Below are 22,009 nucleotides of genomic sequence, written 5' to 3'. Positions count from 1 at the left end.
AAAAAACAAACAAACAAACAAAAAAAAACTAATGACATTCAGTATAATAAAGTGCAGGAGTAACAAAAATTGTCTCTTTTCTTTATTTTAGACCCCTTAAAGTGAATAATTTTAAAGCTTTATGTTGTTGAACATAAGAGAACATTACAATAATAGCCTAAATAAAAATAACTAAATAGAACCTGTGCTTTTTGCTCCAATTGGCACAGAATGTACATAGTACTTACATCTACTGTGTTTACGGGAATACTCGACTTGGCGTTTTGAAATATTTCTGTGTTTATTTGGCCGTTTAGACGCGCAACCGGAAACAAAGACTGCTTGTCCGTGTTGCACTCGGAGCGCGCGCACAGCTTCCTGTCAGAATAATTCAGTTCTCTTTCGTGACTTATCGCACTTTTAATATTTATTTTCGATATAAAGCACATTCTGCTCTTTTCTTTCTCTTTCATCCATGATTTGTTATTAATAACTTTAAACAGAATCATCAACTGAAATCTGCGCGGATTATCAAAAATACGACACATTTATAGGACATAAAATTGTCTCTGCGAAAAAGTGTAAGTAAAAGGACAGCAAAGCACCGTTTCAATAAAAGGATATATTAAAGTTTATATAGCCTACTTTTACATTTTCGCTGCTGTTCTAACATGGTTTTCGCCATTACCTTAAAGGAGTCATAACCTAGTATTACCTTGGATACCTACTGCTGTATTATAGTCTTTCAGGCCCTTCTAAAAAAGAAAAGTGGAAAAAAAAATAAACACAGAGCTCCTCAGACCCTTATTTCTAAAGGCATTATTGTCTCGCGAGATCTGATGCGATATTTTGGCTGTCGTGGACGGTCATTTTAATAATGCAAATGAGGGGCGCGTTGATTGGTGGCAGGAAGGAGGGGGGTTGACAACGCAGGTAACGCTTTAGCATATCATTCCAAAATGACATCATGGCGCAAGTTATGAATGAACCCGACCTGGCCGCGACCGGCTTCCCGGCCAGTGTATAAGCGTTAGGCAATCAATATACAATAGCCGAATTCATGATGATCTCAGTCATTTGTTGTTTGCAAAGTAACGTTAGCAGCCATTACCCATGTTTACCTCGAAGCTAATACTCCCGCTAGCATACAATAGCCGCATTAGCAGTTAGCTGCTGTTTTTGTTACACACAGTAGAGCAATAAAAACTCAGTCTTACCGTTTCAATTGCAGGCAAGTCTCTGATGGTGGGAATTGCACCTTTTTCCAAACAGAGCTTCGAGGCCAACTTCGCCTGATATTGCCCCAAATTTGTGTATGATTCCTGTGTGAAATGTTTAGCGCAGACTCCTAACGATAAGCCAGTTGAAAGGGTTGTTGGGACAGCGTCATTAAAAATGAATTTAATCCACTGGTCCCTGATAGTTTGGTCCGTTTTTGGTAGAGAAAACACATTTACATGTTGTTTGTGGCAGTCAACCACAGAGCAACTCAGGTGTGTACTCGTTTCTCCATCTTTCTCGACTGAACTGAATATGAGGGGGAGAGGGGCGGGCTTCCCGCGGCATAGGTTTGCGGTGTCCATATATGGTATATCCTGCCCCGTCATGACGTCAAGACGGGGCTGAAATCAAAATCTCGTATTTGAGTGTGCATGCACGCGCGCTGGTTTATTTACCCTGAGGTAAACAAACGCTTCACTTTTAAATATCGGCTTCCCGGCCAGTGTATAATCGTTAGGCAATCATAACATACATTGATTCTCGTGGAAAAGTGAAAATTGCAGGTTATGACTCCTTTAAACAAGCTGCAGCTGCTTGAATCCAGTGCAGGAGCTGTAACTATTAGATTACCACAGAAACGTAAGCGGTTAGTTGATTGCTGTGGTGACTCGTGACACTCGCGAACAGCACTGAACACGCACTTTTGCCAGTACAACTTGAATATTATTATTATCATACACTTTTCATTAACTTCGGTAGGCTGTACAACAAGGGAATTGTAATTGGCTGCTTTTTCTGCAGAGATCTGAATGCAGGGAAATACACGGAAGTGAATCGCCATCATTAAGAAATGAGATCGCATTTATGTTGGAATCGAGATCGTGATTTTTTTTCGATTAATCGTGCAGCCCTAGTAACCATGACAGATTTTTCGACAGTAGTAGAAGACAATACTGTTTCCCAACTGTAGGGGGACCCCGAGAGCAAAAGTTACATGGTGTTGCTTTAACATGGAGGAACTTGAAGTGAATACTTCTTTCTTGACAAAACAAATACTTTTTCATATATTGTCTACTTTCTTTGTATAACATTTATATCTAATAACATATTAGTTAAAGGAGAACTCCAGTCAATTTTAACATTGAGCTAATTTTTTTGTAAATTTGGAGTGCTGTCAGTACAGAGAACAACGACAAAAATCGGTGTTGCCTACACCTTGTTATCCTCTTTTTTTTTGCCTCTTAACATCCTTGATGTGACATTACAAGTGCCCAGCCATGTGAGTGATTCCTTCAGAGTGAACACGGTGAATCTGACTGCAGTAGATGTGAAAGATATGAATAAAAGTGATGTTAATTCAGCCAGCGCACATACCTGTATTTACTTCCTGTTTTCGGTCGAAGTCCACAGTAGTCGATTGTCGAGTTCACGTGCACATGTTTAGTTACCTATGATCACGCGCGTGAACTCGACAATCGACTACTCTGAACTTCGACCGAAAACAGGAAGAAAATACAGGTATGTGCGCTGGCTGAATTAACATCACTTTTATTAATATCTTTCACATCTACTGCAGTTGGATAAAAGCGTCTGCTAAATGATTAAATGTAAATGTAAATGTGCCATGCAGTTTTGTAGGAGTATGTGCCAATGGCGCTCTGGTCAGCTGTTTATGACCTTGTTCTGAGTTATATTGCTCTTGTCTGGCCTTAATGCCCCAGCTCGGCATTTGATTGCAACAGTCTGGGAGTGATGAATTATGTTGTAATGGCTGCTCAGGCAGAGGAGCATGATTTCTATCATGCCATCACCAGCTAATGTGATTAGGCTTTTCTGGAGGATATAATTTGACAGTATAATATTTCCTCTCTTTCTGTCTGTTCTTTTTAATATCTATGTGCACATAGTTATGAAGGACTAAAAATGACAGAACGAAAAATAAATAAATAAATAAATAAAAGTAGAAATAAATAAATAAATGCAGAAATAATAGTGAAAATAAATACATTTTGGTAATATAAATGGCTATTTCTGTATTTTTACATGCATTTATTTATTTATTTATGCATTTCTATATGTATTTATACATTTATTTATACATTTATGTATTTATATATTTATTTATTTAAATATTTATGTATTTATTTCGACATTTATTTATTCCTACATTTATTTATTTCTGTATTTCCACATTTCTACATTTATTTATTTCTGTATTTCCACATTTCTACATTTATTTATTTCTGTATTTCCACATTTCTACATTTATTTTTCCTTGCGCATGTATGCTAATTGACCTATGGCTAAGCCACGCCCCCGAACGCGATGAGCCAATCACAGTACGCATAGCTAACCGTAGTTAGTCAGTTTTCATTCGTTTTTATGTTTTTTCTTGTCATTTTGGCTTTTAAACAGCGTGTGTGTGTGATTTTGGTTGGGTGACAGTTGTAGGTTACAGTTTGACAAGAGTTTACAGTTTGACAAAAGCACAATGTTGTGTTTTACACTGTGTTTTACACAAATATAAGTAGGCTAAACACTTTGCAGTTTTAATTATGTCCTGTATGAACAAAATGGAGTATGTTTTTATGTTTCCACTGTTCGATCGCGCCTGCTTTCTGACACACACACATTCCAATCTTGACATCGCAGCCTGTTCATTATTCTGCGCTCACACCAAACGCGAATAGAGCGTCAAATTCGCGCGTATCGCGTCTAGTTCGACGCTTTAATTTTTTGAATCCAAAGCGAATAGGACGCGGATAAAGCGAGCGTTTGAAGCGAAATAGCATCAAACTATAACGTTTACACTGTGAACTGTAAATCTTTGTCTGGAGCTGAAGCTTATCGACCTTCTCAACAATAAAATGATTAATATAACCCTCCAATGCATATTTAAGGCCCTTTTGGTGACATCGAGATTATATATAATCTTTCTGTCTCCAAAAAATCATCAATTGCCTCCTGTGAAATGTCTCCTACTGTGACAGCTGCCATAGCGCCTGTTACCGAATGTTGAATGTTTGTCTGAGTGAGTGGAGGGGGCGTGGCTTAGCCATGTCAATTAGCATACATGCGCAGGGAAAAATAAATGTAGAAATGTGGAAATACTGAAATAAATAAATGTAGAAATGTGGAAATACAGAAATAAATAAATGTAGAAATGTGGAAATACAGAAATAAATAAATGTAGAAATAAATACATATAATATATAAATAAATAAATATATAAATACATAAATATATAAATAAATGTATAAATACATAAATAAATACATATAGAAATGCATAAATAAATAAATAAATACATGTAAAAATACAGAAATAGCCATTTATATGACCAAAATGTATTTATTTTCACTATTATTTCTGCATTTATTTATTTATTTCTACTTTTATTTATTTATTTATTTATTTTTCGTTCTGTCATTTTTAGTCCTTCATACATAGTTGCCTATACTGTATATGTGCACGGTAAGTGTGTGTGTGTGTGTGTGTGTGTGTGTGTGTGTGTGTGGTGGGGGGTGGGGGGGCATTAGGAACTTTATAGGCTAATGTATATATACAAGAATAAATAAAAAGATCTTTCATGATGTCTGCAATCAAAACATTTCAGTATGAACTCAAGCATTTATGATCAAATTCAGTCAATACACTGTAAAAAAATATTTACAGAAAAAAGTGTAAAAATGCTACAGTAAAAACTTAGTGACAATTTGTAATTGATCTAACATTGCATTACTGTGTTTTTGTAAACAGTAAACAGTTTCATATTCATATTCAGTTTCAAATTCATAAACAGTTTTTGCCAGTAAAAACTATGAATTAATGTAGGCTATAATTTATTGTGAAAAACAGTAAAAGGACATTAAAGTCCTGCAAGACATCACATAATATGTGTCATATATGATTATATTTTACATAATTTTGTTTCTTCTGATTTTTTGTTGTCAGTAAAGTACATTGGGGTGTTTTGTGTTACACTTTATGTTATTTAGTTAATGTTTATTGCATTACTTTTCGTTTCATGTGTGCTACCCTGGTGGTGTTTTGTCTTTGTGTTTGATCCTGTGCACCATCTAAGCCACTTACAATATATTTTTAGTGTAATCTGTCATAACATTAAATTTGTGTGTGTGTGTGTGTGTGTGTGTGTGTGTGTGTGTGCATATACACACACACACACACACACACACACACACACACACACACACACACACACACACACAGTTATTATATCCTTAATAAAAAGTAATCAGGCTTGGAGAGAGCAATACAATTTTCCCCTGGTCTTGCCCAAAACTTTTGATTTTACAAGGTTGTGACAACTTTATAATATAATAAAAAATATATTATACTTTGTTTGTTCCCTTATTTTCCCATGCAATTATGCATTTATTTATAAATCAAAACATCCATTGCTGCCTTTTTAAAAGGGGCAATTACAGGATAATTTCATGGTGTAGGCTACTTATAAGTTACCACAGGCGGGGGCATTTGTTTATCATTTCCAGGCAGGCTGGAAGTCGTTGAGTAGCATGTTTAAATCAGCTCGTGTTTATGGATTTGAATGGTTCCGTTTCAGTGAGATGACTGGGATAGTTTGCAAATCAAGTGGCAGGACCTGACTCTCCAAATGTGTTTTTAATCCAGTCACAACCATCTTCAGTCATTCTTGATTGGTTACGCATGAGAGACGCTGGAGGGACAGTACCGAAGTGACTGAACGCATACTGACAACACAGAGAAATCGGAAATCCTTCCATCACTGCTTATAGGGCGTCTGGCAATCAAACGACAGAACGAGGCTAATTGGCCCTCATAACCCTGTATTATCTCGGTGATTACGGACGCCTACCGGCAGAACACCGCGCGAAAGCCATCTGTGCGCTTTATTTTCTCCTAGTGGCGACGAGGTGGTGAGAGAGAGAGAGAGAGAGAGAGAGGGAGGGAGAGAGAGAGAGGGAGGGAGGGAGAGGGGGAGAGAGAGAGGGAGAGAGAGAGGGAGGGAGAGAGAGAGGGAGGGAGAGAGAGAGGGAGGGAGAGGGGGAGAGAGAGGGAGGGAGAGGGGGAGAGAGAGAGAGAGAGAGAGAGAGAGAGAGGGAGGGAGGAGAGGGGAGTTTGAATCTATCCGCCCGCACAATCTATTCACCACCTCGGTTGGCAGAGGACGTGCGGTGCCTTCTCTGTTCATGGATTTTACGGTTTCACGCGCACGCACAGGACTCCTATGGCTGTTTGTCTCGCCGTGGGCTCTTAAAAACACAGGCTCACTCACTCCGATGGTGAGTTTTTTGGCGTAGCTAACGGCAGAGCGCGCGATGGCTGAGCCGCAGGCTTCCGAATCCGTGGCGGGACCCTTATACGAGCTCGTCTCCGAGGCGACCACTCCGACCCGGGACGCGGCGGCGGCATCGGGACTGAGCATCAGCGATACCTACCAGACATACCTGGACGTGTCGGCGGCTGCGCACCCGGTGTACGGGGCCGAAGGGGTATACTCTAACGGACGGGGCTACAGGGAACACAGCAGCCCTCGGATCGGTACCCGGAACCGCGACAGTTCTGCAGAGAGGTGCACCGGCACCGGGAATCCACCTTGCGGTATTATGAAGGTGAGTGAGTGTCATCACTTTGTTATTGACTGAGGACTTTCAGAGCTCTGCAGCGGTGCAAATGCCCACGGAACCGTCCACTGCAGGAAACACATTATGTAGCATTACCTTCTTAACTGTTTCGTTTGCCCTCCCCTGTTTAGGACTGTCCTCCTGACACGTTGGCTCAAAATCAAGTGAGATGCCTATGTAGAAGATTTTGGAATAGCCTATCTTATGGACATCTTATGTCCACTAAGAGAATGACAATTATTAGATATAGATTTTTAGAGTTTTTTTGATGATTATTTTGAGTAGGCCTAATAAATAATCAGCTGCAGCATTAAAAATATTGGCTACTACCCATTATGAATATTTGAACCATTTTAAGTATTTAATTAGTAGGCCTATTGTTTTTGCAATTTATATTTATGCATATTTCCTTAGGACTATTTTGAGTTATGTCTAAGCTTAAAACTTACTTGACCAAGTATGTAAAAAGTTTTTGTTAAACTAAACAATATATTTAAATAAGAAAGCTATACTTAGGTAAGCACCAAATGGCAGCACTTATCGGTAGCCCTGATGTTAAAGAACTAATAACTGATTACCTATTGATCATATATTGACTGATTACCTACAGTATATTGATACCTATATTGATCAAACTAATTATGCAACCCATTCTCATGAGGAAACAGAAGTATTTTACGAGGTGCTGCCAATGCCGATTTCGTATTGATTTGTATGATGTGATTTGTAGAAACGTATGATTTTTAGGAAAAAAGTAAGCAAGTTCCACCCCTAAATCAAACCGTCAGTGGGACTTAAGTAGATAGGCTACTATAATATGAAAAATGTGTGAATAAGATTCCGAATTCATATGAATTAGTTACTGATTCACCAAAACCTGAAAAAAATGGTTATGAATTGCCATGAAAGTGATCCCCACTGCATCCAAAATGCTGTCCAGGTAGGCAATGGCATCTCATCGGATTTTGTCTGTCAGACGACCTGGTTACAATCCTGGATCATAACATGTTTTATTATTATTTTACTGATGTCTGTTAAGGTACTCAGAAACATATTTACATGACAGCTGTATAGCACAGATGACAGTGCAGTTCTGAACTTAAGCTGAACCTTAAGCAACACAACGACTGGAAGGACAGCTGTCAAGTGGCATTTTAATTGAAAACATTATTCATTATAGTTTACAGAGGGCCTGAACCACACAATTGGGTGAAGTTTAATGGATTTCGGTGCAAACCAAAGGCTTTGGGTTGGATCAATGAATTCAATACAACTGATTAGTTGGCTTTACCATAGTCAACAATAGATGATGGAGTGGCTTAGTGTCAAAGCACAATGCTGTTAGAAATCACTGCACTTTGACCTATAATGTCAAGATTGTTCTTAGGTCAAAAGAGAGATGGAAGGAGAAAAAAGGTAAAGACTAAGTGTGAGGACAGTTGAAGACAATTTTCTTCACCCTTTAAGTTTTAAAGCAGAGGTTGTTTTGCTCAGTGTGTGATTGTGGGTCGATGCTTCTGTTTGAGATGAACCAAAAGACAAACGTAAAAATTGTCAATTGGTTGATTCACTTTGCTTAGCAACTGACACAAAACAGCATGGTACTCTCCCATTCCCTCAATTTATTGAATTCCTATGTGACTGTGTGGGTGTCTTGGCACCCACAAGAGGACCAGTGTGACAGGGAAACAAGCGAAGTGCCGACATCTGAGCTCTCAAAGTAGACTTGGTGTGAATTTGTGGTGGTTGTGTAGAAGATTTAGCCTAGCTGACTGGAAGTAAACAGTCTTTAATTAAGACACCCACTAAAACACAGAATTTAAGTCTCAGATGGAGAATCAACTTCCTATACTTAAATCTCTGTTACCCAGTTACTAGAAATCAACTAGCTGTCTTATTGCCATAGGGCTTCGTTTACTGCCCTATGTTTCATGCCATTCTCTTTTTAGAAGACCTATTTCTTCCCTGGTTGAAAGGGCTCCTATTGTGCTTATTTTATATTTCTTTTCATGCAATGCGTTATATAGCTGTTTGTGAATGTAAAAGGTCTGCAAAGTTTAAAAGATTTAAGCACGGTAAATGGAGTTAATGACTGCCTGAAATGACTCATCAGTAATTCTATAGTCTTATTTCCTGCATTAACATAAGTAGGTTTGTAATTGCATAATGCCATCCTATGGACTTCAATGGCCTAGAAGAATTTGGTTCGTGTTGTCGACATGTCAAATTCAGATATGGAAATGGCCGTTTCGTTTCCAACACGCTGTAAGCGATAGACCAATCACAACAGACTGGGCCATCTGACCAATCAGAGCAGGCTCTCAGGAAAGTAGGGCTTTAGAAAGACTGAATTCCTTATTGAACCGTTTCTGGCACTGTGAGAAAAGAAAATTTGAGTGTTTATTGACCTTGAATGCATGTAAACCTATTGTAGGAGAAGCTTTAAAGTAGCATAATAGGGGAACTTTAAAGATGATTTTCCGTCTATGCTTACAGCAGGTTGCAGAGTGTGTTTCCAGGTGTCTTGCAATATGCTTTCATATAGTATGAGATGTTAAAAGTGACAGTCTAGCAGAACAACTTGTCCTTAGCTAAAACTCTGTTAGTTAAACTTGCTACAACAGATTCTCCAGTCAAACCGCCCAGGGCCAAAGCAATCCAGCGATCCAGATAGGAGAATCTGTCTTGCTTTTTAGCTTTCCTTCTCCTCACCTCTGCTCTGAGTCTTGCCTTATCTTTTTAGGCCCAAGGCTTTTGCATTGATCTTACTAGTAAAATGGGATTAGGTTACTATAACCTATGTGGGCAGTTATCCTGATTCACACATAACACGTTTTTCCATTCCACTGCGCTACTTTTCCATTGTTTTTCATTGTAAATGCGCTAGATGGACGTCTTTAACTGTTGCGCTCACGTCTTTTGCAGCGTCTCTTTCTAAAAATGCTCAGGTTCTCAAAGTTGACAAAGAAGTTCAACTTGTAAAAAAAATCCATCTCTAGATCTAGCGCTATTTTTCGTTACACTGCGTCTCGCATTTTTAACAGCAGAAACGTGTTCTGTGTAAACCGGCCCCTAAGACTGTAGAAGTTGTTTAGGAGGGCGATAGATGCATCATCCTTTAAGTATAATGATTGACGGCTATAGGTGTCAGTCACAAATGCGTCATAAATCACAGCTTAAAAAAACAAACCTGCATTAGTGACATTTCCGTTGGTAATCAATTCACCATTTTTCTTATGAGTTCATATCGCCGCCCAGAGAATAGCGGTGGGTGATCTTTATCAATAGTATGCGAGAAAGGGAAAAAGTGAAAGGGAGAGGGTTGTGTGTGGGTTGTTGTGCGCTTGGTTGAGTGAACACAGGAGCATTTAATCAAATCAGATGCTGTTAAACCGAGCAAATGTCATTGACAAATGGAAAAATATCTAGACTCGGTAGCAATGTGCACGCCTCTGCATATTAGGAAACAACAGGTGAAGTCAGGCCACGGCATACTAACAAACGTGACATTTTCTGATGATGTTATTACAAATCACACACCTAGTGTTTATATGATTGAGTTGGTGTCAAGCAGACATTATGACATTAATAAGCAGCTGACTTATGGCTGTATAATGGCTTTAGGCTGTAGTTTATTGTAAGGTTAGTTGATAAGGGAGGAAGGAGGCGGGATCCGGCGAACGTTTAGCACAAAGACAAAACGAAAGTAAAGCGTCAGCCCCTCGCGGACGACTGTCGCAGAAACATAAACAAAACACAATGTAAAGTGCAGGCCTGGTCCTCTCTCGTCCTTCACTGTCGTCGCTCCTCCTTTTATCCTCCTTGAACTCATTAACGCTCACTTCACTGACCTTGCTCCGTTCCCTCAGCTCTCGGACTCGTCCTAATTGCCACATTTATATTGTTCACATATGCTAATGTACTTGTACATTGACTTCCTATAGGAGTGTTAGCTCCCTCACAGATTTGTCTAATGTGTCAAGTGTGTAGTCTAAACAGAAATGAGAATAAATTGAGGCTTTTGCTGACGGTTCATGTTTCCAGAACTTATCCCTCGTAATTTCACGTGTCTATTCTAGAGTTTCAGAAGAGATCTCAAAAAATTCCCCACACTTGCCAAAGAAGCTTCAAACTCATTTCTCATCAGATTCTTCCAATATCTTTATTTATCTATGTTTTTATTTATTTTGTTATTGTTCTGTGTGCTTCAGTGTTTTTTTCTAACTAAACAACTAAAATGTGTTTTAATAGTTTTAGTTAATGAAAATAACTCAAATCCAGTACTGAGAATAAATGCACTGCTGGTATAAACAGTCCACTCAAATCCATGCTCCATCATTGATTTTCTTGAGTGTGGTAATGGATTTGGGGCATTGATGGCTTTCCTTTTGGTGTCATCTGGGGAGAAGCGCTCAGGACGGCTGTCTGGAGGTTTTGAGATTAGAATGGCTGGAGGAATTTGCGTGTTGTCTTTGCGTGAATCTGCTGAATCTAATGTGGGTGTGCTGAGGTGGTCTGTGGGGCCACACCGTGTGTTATGATAATGCTGCCTCACGCAGGCTTCCGCTAAGCTAATTTGTGCAGAGTACCACTCCATCTGCCCTGCACATAATGGGGGTTGACTTCAGTGTTGTTAGGCTGTCTCTGTTCATGTTCATTGTAAGTAAAGAGTTCATATGAAAGTGACATTTGGAAAACACACATAGATGCCGAATAAGAGTATGCTGGGAATCTGGGTCACTGGTCTCTGGAGTTCACACATACGCTTTAGTGGAAACATCAAATACACTCAGGCTTTCTGCGAGTGTGTGAAGCTTTGTCTAGTCATGGCTTTCCATGATCAATCATCAAACAAATTTGATCGTGATCTTGTTATCACAATCAGTGTTCAGGATTTAAAGACCGTATGTTAAGGATATATGTGTGTTATGCCTCGGTGGTAACGGTCCAGTCGATCCACATTTACAATTTTTCACCAGGCTCCCGAAAGTTGCCAGAAGGACATGTTCACTTGTCAGCATTACATAACACCTGGATCTTGGATCAGCTGCAGAGCACACTCAGTGTGTGTGTGTGTGTGTGTGTGTGGACATGTTTTTCTACACCGGTGGGGACTTAAACCTGAATGCACACAGACTCATGGGGACTCGTGTCACCGTGGGGACCTAAATTGAGGTCCCCATGGGTACAAAAGCTTATAAATCATACAGAATTAGTTTTTTTGAAAATGTAAAAATGCAGAATGTTTCCTGTGATGGGTAGGTTTAGGGATAGGGGCAGTGTAAGGGGATAGAATATACAGTTTGTACAGTATAAAAACCATTACGTCTATGGAGAGTCCTCACAAAGATAGTGCACCAGACATGTGTGTGTGTGTGTGTGTGTGTGTGTGTGTGTGTGTGTGTGTGTGTGTGTGTGTGTGTGTTTGTGTGTGGCCTGGTAAACCTACAAAGATGGCAATATCAGAAATCCTTGTCCTTGAGGGGACATTTTTTGGTCCACCATGAAGAAAATCGCTTTTAAGAGCTTTGTTTTTTTTTTTGGAAAATGTAAAAAATGCAGAAAGTTTTGTGTGATGGGTAGGTTTAGGGGTAGGATTAGTGTAAGGGGATAGAATAAAGTCTGTCTAGAATAGAGTTTGTCAGTATAAAAAACATTATGTCTATGGAAAGTCCCCCTAAAACATGAAAACATAACGTGTGTGTGTGTGTGTGTGTGTGTGTGTGTGTGTGTGTGTGTGTGTGTGCGTGTGTGTGTGTGTGTGTGTGTGTGTGAATATGTGTATAAAATGGCAACTGACATGAAATAATTTTGGGTAGTTGACATGATACAATATAATCCATCTAATTCAATATAAACAGATTTTTCTAATTTTAATAATATATATATAAATAAATATATATATATATATATATATATATATATATATATATATATATATATTAAAGAAATAATGTATTATTTCAGCAAGGACACATTTAATTGATCAAAATTATAGACATTCATAATTTTTAAAAATATTTCAAAGTTATTTTAAACTTTCTATTCATCAACAAATCCTGAGAAAAGTTCATCAAGATTTCCACAAAAATAATAAGCAGCATAACTGTTTTTGCAGCATTTTTGATCAAATTAATGCAGCCCTGGTGAGCATAAGAGACTTTAAAATAAATAAAAAAATCATATCCCTGAACTTTTGAAACATATTTTAATGTTTTATATTATATTTTAAAATGTCATTAGAAAGTCGGTAGACACATTATGAATATGCCTACTACTACTTAAAACGGTTTATATTTCTTTCTCACGTTTTTCTTTTATGCATAATCAGCACAGCTTTTTTTTGAAAGAGAGAGAAAAAGAAGGACAGACAGACAGACAGTGCATCTGTGAGTCTGTTGTTCATGGTGTGAAATCTGGGCATACTCTCTCTCCTCTTCCCAGAAATGACCTCATGTGTACCAGATTGGGACCCTTCTTTCTTTCTCTCTTTCTCCTCTCACCTCCCCCCAACAAGTGTGTTTCCCCTCACCCCCCTCTCAGGAAGTGGCACTGCTATTCAAAAGCTATACTTTCAATCTAGTATCCCAGAGACCAGTGAGGCCGTGATGAAACTGAATACTCATCTAGCTGGAGCAAAACAGTGTTCCAATGACAGTGTTTTTCTCACTCATAATGCTTTTGCATCTGGTGTGTGTTAGTTAGATGTTGTTCTGGCGAACTAGCACTAGCATTATGCCAAAACAAAGCCACGTCCCTGCTGACAAAAAGACGCTTAAAAACCAGCTTAAGTTGGTTTTGCTGGTCTTGCTGGTTTTGTAGCCTAGTATCCAAGCTGTCAAACGCTGCATAAACCATTAAACCAGACCAGTGTAACCACTGTAGGCTTGTTTAAGCTATTTTTTTTATTTATTTCAGCAGGGTTTGCACTATGTACTTCTCTGAAAGCCACAGACTCCTTTATTGCATACTATTTGCATTTGTAATGTATATGTTAGCATAAAGCTAAATTCGTTTGCTTAAAAATATATATTACTTTACACTAGTATGCATGCATACTTAGTATGCACTGCAATTCTGGCCTATACAATAAGCTGATAATTATTTTCATGTTATTCCTTTTGAAAAGGGTGATATTTAAAATGTCTAAGTAAATAATGAAATAAAACACTGTGATAAACTGTGATTTAAGACACACTTTTTCTAATTTTGTGTACCACTGTATGGATAGTGTGCAAACTGGTACAGTCCACACCATAGTCTTGAATTCAGTTAAGGTGGTCATGAAATTCTCAGAGTCATTTAGCTGCTCAGGAGGTTCATTTAACACTAAAATTTACACCCTGTCCTGGATGCTTTCTTTCTGTTCTTGCCTGTGTTGTGTTCCCATTGTTTCTCAGGAAGGTAGGTAGATGAGATATCTGGGTGTAAACTCATACCAATCATTGTACACTTATTTCATGCATACACAACTGAAAGGTAATTCAAGAAACCCATTTTCCCCTCTTTCCAAGCCTGTCCTCTTTTTGCCTGCCGCTCCTGGCAGCAGGTAAGGTAGCTGGCTGCAGGCCCAGTTTGTGGCACTTTTTCATCGACTCTGATCCTCTGTTCGAAGCTCAGTATATCACATGCTACAAATTACCACAGTGACTTCATTGAAAAGGCAGGAGCTGTTTACATCCATTGTAAGTCTATCGGGCTGACCACACATCTGTCATCTCCTCAACCAACGGACTGGGCTCATGAAGACTGGCTTTAACGGGACTGTGGGATTTCATCGCTATTGGTAGACAATTGCATTTCAGTCATGAAGATTCAGTCACTTAGTGTAGAGCAGTGCGTTAGATTTTCACCTGAAACTGACTGTTTTGGCAAACTTTAGGCTCTATGACTGTTTTGATTTTATTTCTCAAAATAATATTTTTTTGTCATTGTGACATTGTTTCGTATTTTAAATATAATATTTACATTTGTTATTTTTTTACTCTGATGCTTAAATGGGCTTCCATAATGTGCATATTGAATATATTCCTCTTAAAACATGTCCCATATATATAGCATTGGATTTATTTAACTGATTTAAAAAAAGAAAAGTTCCAACATTTTGCAATATTTAGCTGCTGATCATTGCCATGATATTTGTTTCGCAAAAAATTATGAATCAGGTATTTTGAATGAATCAGTCAAAGGGATTTACAGTACAGCCTCGAACTCGACAAATGCCGAAGTCACACTTGACTTTAAGCACACAAAATGTGTTTGGACGCTGCAACTATCGTGATATAACGTCACACTCGCGGAGCTTTATGTTTTTTAGAAACATAAGTTCAACATATAACACTTAATGAGTTCACACTTAGAAATAATCAGATTAGAGTAAAGTAGTATGCGTATATGGAGTGCTGTCCGAGGGGAGGGCTCAGAGCTCGGAATTTGGCCCGAACCTAGAGTACTCCCCCGGTATTTCTGGTTAGGAAAGTAACCAGGCGAGTGTGAGGAGACGGGGTGGTGGAGGGATGCTGAAAACTGTCAAGGAACATAGGTGAGTCGACTGTGTATATATCCTCCAATCATTTTGCTGATTGGGTAGACATGTTGATTACTGATTTTTGACAGCTGGTTGAAATGACGTGATTATTGGAATGACGTGATGATTGGATAATTTGAACGTCTTCCTCCCGAACTTTGTTAATAAAACATCATATAATTATAAATCCAAAAAGTAAAAATATACAATCTACTGTACATTACTGCAAAAAGTTTGCGATCTTTTAATTCATTTATTAAGAGGTCACATCGTGATATAGACATTGGCCACACGTCTTCATGTGATACGAATTCGCTGGTCAGAGTTCATTAGACTTGAACTTTGGAATGCAGCAAAATCCAAAGCTTCTTTGCATGAGCTTGCATTTCCGGTCTCCTCACATGCAGTCACATACACTCACCTAAAGGATTATTAGGAACACCTGTTCAATTTCTCATTAATGCAATTATCTAATCAACCAATCACATGGCAGTTGCTTCAGTGCATTTAGGGGTGTGGTCCTGGTCAAGACAATCTCCTGAACTCCAAACTGAATGTCAGAATGGGAAAGAAAGGTGATTTAAGCAATTTTGAGCGTGGCATGGTTGTTGGTGCCAGACGGGCCGGTCTGAGTATTTCACAATCTGCTCAGTTACTGGGATTTTCATGCACAACCATTTCTAGGGTTTACAAAGAATGATGTGAAAAGGGAAAAACATCCAGTATGCGGCAGTCCTGTGGGCGAAAATGCCTTGTTGATGCTAGAGGTCAGAGGAGAATGGGCCGACTGATTCAAGCTGATAGAAGAGCAACTTTGACTGAAATAACCACTCGTTACAACCGAGGTATGCAGCAAAGCATTTGTGAAGCCACAACACACACAACCTTGAGGCAGATGGGCTACAACAGCAGAAGACCCCACCGGGTACCACTCATCTCCACTACAAATAGGAAAAAGAGGCTACAATTTGCACGAGCTCACCAAAATTGGACAGTTGAAGACTGGAAAAATGTTGCCTGGTCTGATGAGTCTCGATTTCTGTTGAGACATTCAGATGGTGGAGTCAGAATTTGGCGTAAACAGAATGAGAACATGGATCCATCATGCCTTGTTACCACTGTGCAGGCTGGTGGTGGTGGTGTAATGGTGTGGGGGATGTTTTCTTGGCACACTTTAGGCCCCTTAGTGCCAATTGGGCATCGTTTAAATGCCACGGCCTACCTGAGCATTTTTTCTGACCATGTCCATCCCCTTATGACCACCATGTACCCATCCTCTGATGGCTACTTCCAGCAGGATAATGCACCATGTCACAAAGCTCGAATCATTTCAAATTGGTTTCTTGAACATGACAATGAGTTCACTGTACTAAAATGGCCCCCACAGTCACCAGATCTCAACCCAATAGAGCATCTTTGGGATGTGGTGGAACGGGAGCTTCGTGCCCTGGATGTGCATCCCACAAATCTCCATCAACTGCAAGATGCTATCCTATCAATATGGGCCAACATTTCTAAAGAATGCTTTCAGCACCTTGTTGAATCAATGCCACGTAGAATTAAGGCAGTTCTGAAGGCGAAAGGGGGTCAAACACAGTATTAGTATGGTGTTCCTAATAATCCTTTAGGTGAGTGTACATTTTAATGCAAGTCAGTAGAACAAAAATTGGAGTGTGATTGCCACTTTAGCCATTCGAATCAGACTCACTCAGTGAGTGAATCATTCAGAGCTGTTACTAAGTTCACATCTGACTCTCTGTGTATGTTCTCGACTCAGTTTTATATTAGGGTGCATTCTAGTTTTTGTTGTTCTGTTTCATGTAAATGTATCTGTTGAAGTTTAATGCTGTCACCCTAATTATTTTCGTGCCACAAAAATATGACTAGATTATATCGTTGGATGGATACATGTTTGAAAAAGTTTTGATCCCGTACAGTAATTAACTTTTATGTCTGTCTGTCTCTTAAAAGAAAGCCCATTGTCTTTCTGCCATTGTTAAATGATTTTTTCAATCTGTGATTCTCAGCATAAAATTCAATGAATCATTCATCAGTTTCATACATGCATATGTAATTATATCCATCCATCAATTTTTGTGAGCAGAAAGTCAGGTGTCAGTAAATAGTGAGAGAGCATGATGACAGAGAGAGAGTCCCTAGAAAGGGAACAGATTTATCCTCTTTCATTAAAACCCCATCTAACATTCCAGCTGATTGGACTGTTTACTCTCGACTGCTCATGCATTTGCATCTTCTCTCATTTTTTTTCCTGTCATTCTGTCACATGATGAAGTCTTGCCTGGATGAGGAGTGCATGAGGCACGGAGGAAGTTGGCTGGCTTTCGAAAAGAAAAAAAAACAGGAAATGAGAGTTATCAGCTCATAGCAGATCATGTTTCAGCACTGTATGTGTTTGTGGTTGTCACATGCATGGAAATCAGTGTATCTTTGCCTGTAGGCTGCTTGTAGATCTCTGTTTTATTTTTTGTCGTCATTTGCATTGTAGATGATTCTTGAAAGTCACATCACTGCTTAACAAAAACATTATAGCAATAGTCACCCCAAAATGAAAGTCATATTACTTTAGAAATGTTAAAGCAGGGATCCAGACTGTGATTAAAATAGTTGCAAATGCAACAAAAATAAACATTTGCAACACTCATTTAAAATCTTGCTATTGCCAGTCCTGTGAGGAGGCACGGCCATATGTCCAATTCTTAAAAAAAATTACTCTTATGAACTGGTTCTTTTTAATGAGTCAGTCAGAAAGATTCGCAAAACAGCCTTACACTGGTTTGTGAGTCATTAATGTGAATATGACTCAATCAGTGGTTGAATCACTCAGAGCCCTCACTGGTTTCACAATTGACTCCCTCACTGAACTGGGAGTACTTTTTTGGTCATGTCTGATTCAAAATGAATCATTGCATTTGACAGCTAAAGGATTTTAGCTCCTAAATATTTCATTTTTGGAGCCAGTTGCGCACTAGTCATTTTTTAAGTCTGGAGCCCTGATTAAAAGGATAGTTCACCCAAAAAGGGGAAACTGCGTCATTTACTCATGTTCTTGTTAATGCAGAAACGATCCAGACTGTGAACAAAATGGTTGTAAATGCAACTAAACATAAACATGAACGTTGCTCTTGGCGATCCTGTAAGGTGGCATTATTTTTTTTAGAGTGCGTGCCAGTGTTTACTTATCACATAAACACAGCTCAGTGCATTACGTCTAATTCTAGAAAAAAATACTCTTATGAACTGTTTCTTTTTAACCATTCAGTCAGAAAGATTCACAAAACTCTTCAGAGGCAGAGCCCCTTACTAACTTCACACCCGACTCGTTCACTAAACCAGGAGTAATTTTTTCCGTCATGTGTGTTTGAAAATGAATCATTTGCATTTTGCTCCTCAATATTTCATGTTCGAACCAATTACTCCATATTAATTTTTTCAGGTGTGGTCACTTTTACCCTCAAATTTCAAACCCAGTCGTTCCAAGAATCCACACAATTAGAAGTTTCACGTGAGTGTGAAAATGCTGCGCTGACCAACAGAAAGCTGCTCGATTTGAAAGTGACTTTGGTAACACTTTACAATAAGGTTTCATTTGTTGACACTATATTAGTTAAAGAGGTACTACACCGCTAGTGAAATGGGCTTTCAATAAAACTTGGCTGCCTACACAGTAGAAAAGCGAAATCTGTGCTACCTAACTAGGGGAAAAAAGGCTGTTGTCTTCCCTTTTGCCAAATAAGTAAGAAAACTTCAACACCCATAATGCACTGGGCATGTTGCTGTCCAAGGCCACTCCCATCAGTCTGCTATAAATACGCATTTACAGTCAAATTACCGCCTTACTTAGTAGGAAATTCTTCTTAGCAAACTTTTATTCATAATGGTGTCGACTTGTATTGTTCCCGGGTGCAAAAATTCAAAGGATAAACGTTTAGCGAGAGTTACTTTCGGTTTCCAGTGAAGAATCCAGTGCGTTGTAGACAGTGGCTAAAGGCTTCAACAAATCGAAAATACGGAGAGAAAAGCCATGACGGAAAATCTACAAATCCGTGTTTGTAGTCAACGTTTCAAACCGGATGAGCATGAACACAGTGTTTTATGCCATGAACTATTCTGTTAAAAATCCTCTGCCGATCCGACTGTCTTTGGACGGGAATACAAAAATGCAGAAGTATAATCTGTAGTTTTCAAAAAAGCCCTGGAGCTGTCAAAAAGTCAACTGTCATCTTTTGCTGACAAATAAATGTGAATTTCTCGGTCCTGGTAACACGGAGAATGAGAAAAACATTGTTCTTTTATATATACTACGGACAACATAACAATACAAAGTGGGTTAAAATTCTGCAAAGTTACATGAACTAACAATGAGCAATACTTCTGCAGCATTTATTAATCGTTGCCAATGGTCAAAATTACTGATACATCTTTAAAATCCGGTTATATTTGTTAACACATAGAGCACATGTGGGTGAATTCATCAGATCAGTAGCTGCAGGGTAAGTTTATCCGTGCTGTGTAGTCTCTTGGCTCCACACCCTAAAGGCACTTGTTCCCACAAGGTAGAGTAAAGAACAGTGGGAACACTCAAACACTCTTTAAAAGTCCCGAAGACACAATCTTGATAGTACGCCAACCCTCTCAGCCAGGCGTCTGGCTCAAATTCAGACTAGTGAATGAGGCTGTAGTGATTAGACTGATCTCAGAACAGATCTGAAAATGGTTTTTAATGTGAGTCTTCGTGATTAAGGTTGCCATTCACCAGCCTGACAACCTCAACGCAAATTCCCTGTTTATGTGTGTGTTATATGTTGTACCTGGCACTGTGCTAGAAAGAGCACTGTTCCCATGTTAGTAATAAGGCACTGTGTGTCTGTGCCTGATATATAAAGTAGACATAAATACTTTTAATGTTTTATTACTTTAAGTCGTATTAGTAATAAATTTGCCCTGTCCTCCTGTGTTTGCAGGCTGTGTGACGATCACATTAGACTTGTTTTTTTCTTCTGTTCTATAAATGTTTCCCAAAACAGTCCAGACTAGTTTTGCTCTGTTTTTTTTTTTAACTAAAAAAAGACATCCGCCAGAGCAGTAAAGAACTAATGAAAATTAAAAAAATACCCGAAGGAAGATCAAACTTCAAAACACCTCAAAACAAGGCAGCATGCAAAGCTGAATTTTCAGCATCATTACTCCAGTCTTCAGTGTCACATGCTCCTTCAGAAATCATTCTAATATGATGATTTGATGATCAAGAAACATTTCTGATTATTTTTTATCAATGTTGAAAAAGGTTGTGCTCCAATATTTTTGTGGAAATGGTGATACTTTTTCAGGATTCTAATGGAAAGTTGAATGAATCCGCATTTATTTACATGTATTAAATTTGCTAAAGCATTTATTAAATAGAAATCTTTTGAAACATTATAAATGTCTCTTCACTGTCACTTTTTATCAATTTGATGCATCCATGATGAATAAAAGTATTAATTTCTCTCTTTCCACACTTGTTTGAATGGTGTCATTGTTTCCACAAAAAAGTTAAGCAGTGCAACTGTTTTCAACACTGATACAAATAATAAGAAATGTTTCTTGAGCAGCAAATCATCATATTAGAATGATTTCTGAAGGATCATAATATGACTCTGAATACTGGAGTAATGATGCTGAAAATACAGCTTTGATATCACAGGAATAAATTACATATTTCAATTGATCAAATAAATGCCGCCTTTGTGAGCATATGTGCATATTTTCAAAAGTGACATGAAGTCAAATAAATGCTGTATATACAGTATATAAATACACATGGATATATGAATAGATGGATGGATAGATAGATAGACAGACAGACAGACAGACAGACAGACAGACAGACAGACAGACAGACCAATGCCAAAGACTTGATGACTGCCAATTTGCTAGATCACTAAATAGAAATCTAGATAAATAATGCCTTTAACACCTTATAAAGCTGTCAGCTTTCCCTTCGGTAGTTTGTTTTAAAGTGCAAGAGTTCTAAATCCGTCTCTGGTACAATCGGCTGTAGTTAAGCTTGGTTCTTTGTTGCCAAAGCAGAGCTCTGTCCTCGCTTTCTCTCTACTCAAGGTGCCAGTACTGCTGGTACACAGATGGCTTCGATACGATGGCATCTAGTGCCATGAAAGTGGAGGAGGCGTGCACATGCTGTGTGTGTGTGCACACATTGTGTGTAGGATTTGGTCGTGTGCAAATGGAAATAGCATCCTTGTTTTGGGCTGTCATGTTGATTCAATCTGTTGCTCAAGGTTTTTGCTTGCTGAGATCCTGTGCAGTGAGCCTTGTTTGTGTGTGTGTGTGTGTGTGTGTGTTAGAGAGAGTTTCTCTTCAGCAGTGGAGTGAAATTATTCGATGTATTGGAATCTGCTGTTAAACTGTGCCAGTACTGAACTCAAATTCTGAGAGACCGTCCACAGACAACTACCTGAGGGGTTGGCAGATCAGCCGCAGCTTTCTGGAAAGCCCTATGCTGCCGGCTTTTGGTGCTGTTTATACTTGTTAAAATGATCAGATTACAGCCCACTTGCAGTTGTTTTAGGATATATCAAGCGTAGCGTCAGTTCTGGCAGGTCACGTTAGTCAAGCTCGCATCAGCTGACTCTCA

General features: G+C 38.8%; 1 protein-coding gene across 1 annotated transcript in view; it reads left to right on the top strand.

Annotated features, from left to right (window-relative positions):
* The first annotated feature begins 6,410 nt into the window (after window positions 1–6,410).
* LOC307165641 (inactive phospholipase C-like protein 2) overlaps window positions 6,411–22,009 on the top strand; it is a 72,483-nt gene continuing 56,884 nt past the window's right edge. The window contains exon 1 of the mRNA XM_079883485.1: window positions 6,411–6,815. Coding sequence (XP_079739611.1) covers window positions 6,522–6,815 — 294 coding nt within the window. The 5' untranslated portion in view covers window positions 6,411–6,521. The remainder of the gene's footprint in view (window positions 6,816–22,009) is intronic.

This window comes from Squalius cephalus, assembly GCF_949319135.1.
Source record: "Squalius cephalus genome assembly, chromosome: 1".
In the NCBI taxonomy this organism is placed as follows: domain Eukaryota; kingdom Metazoa; phylum Chordata; class Actinopteri; order Cypriniformes; family Leuciscidae; genus Squalius; species Squalius cephalus.
This window is presented reverse-complemented; position numbering and strand designations above follow the sequence as displayed.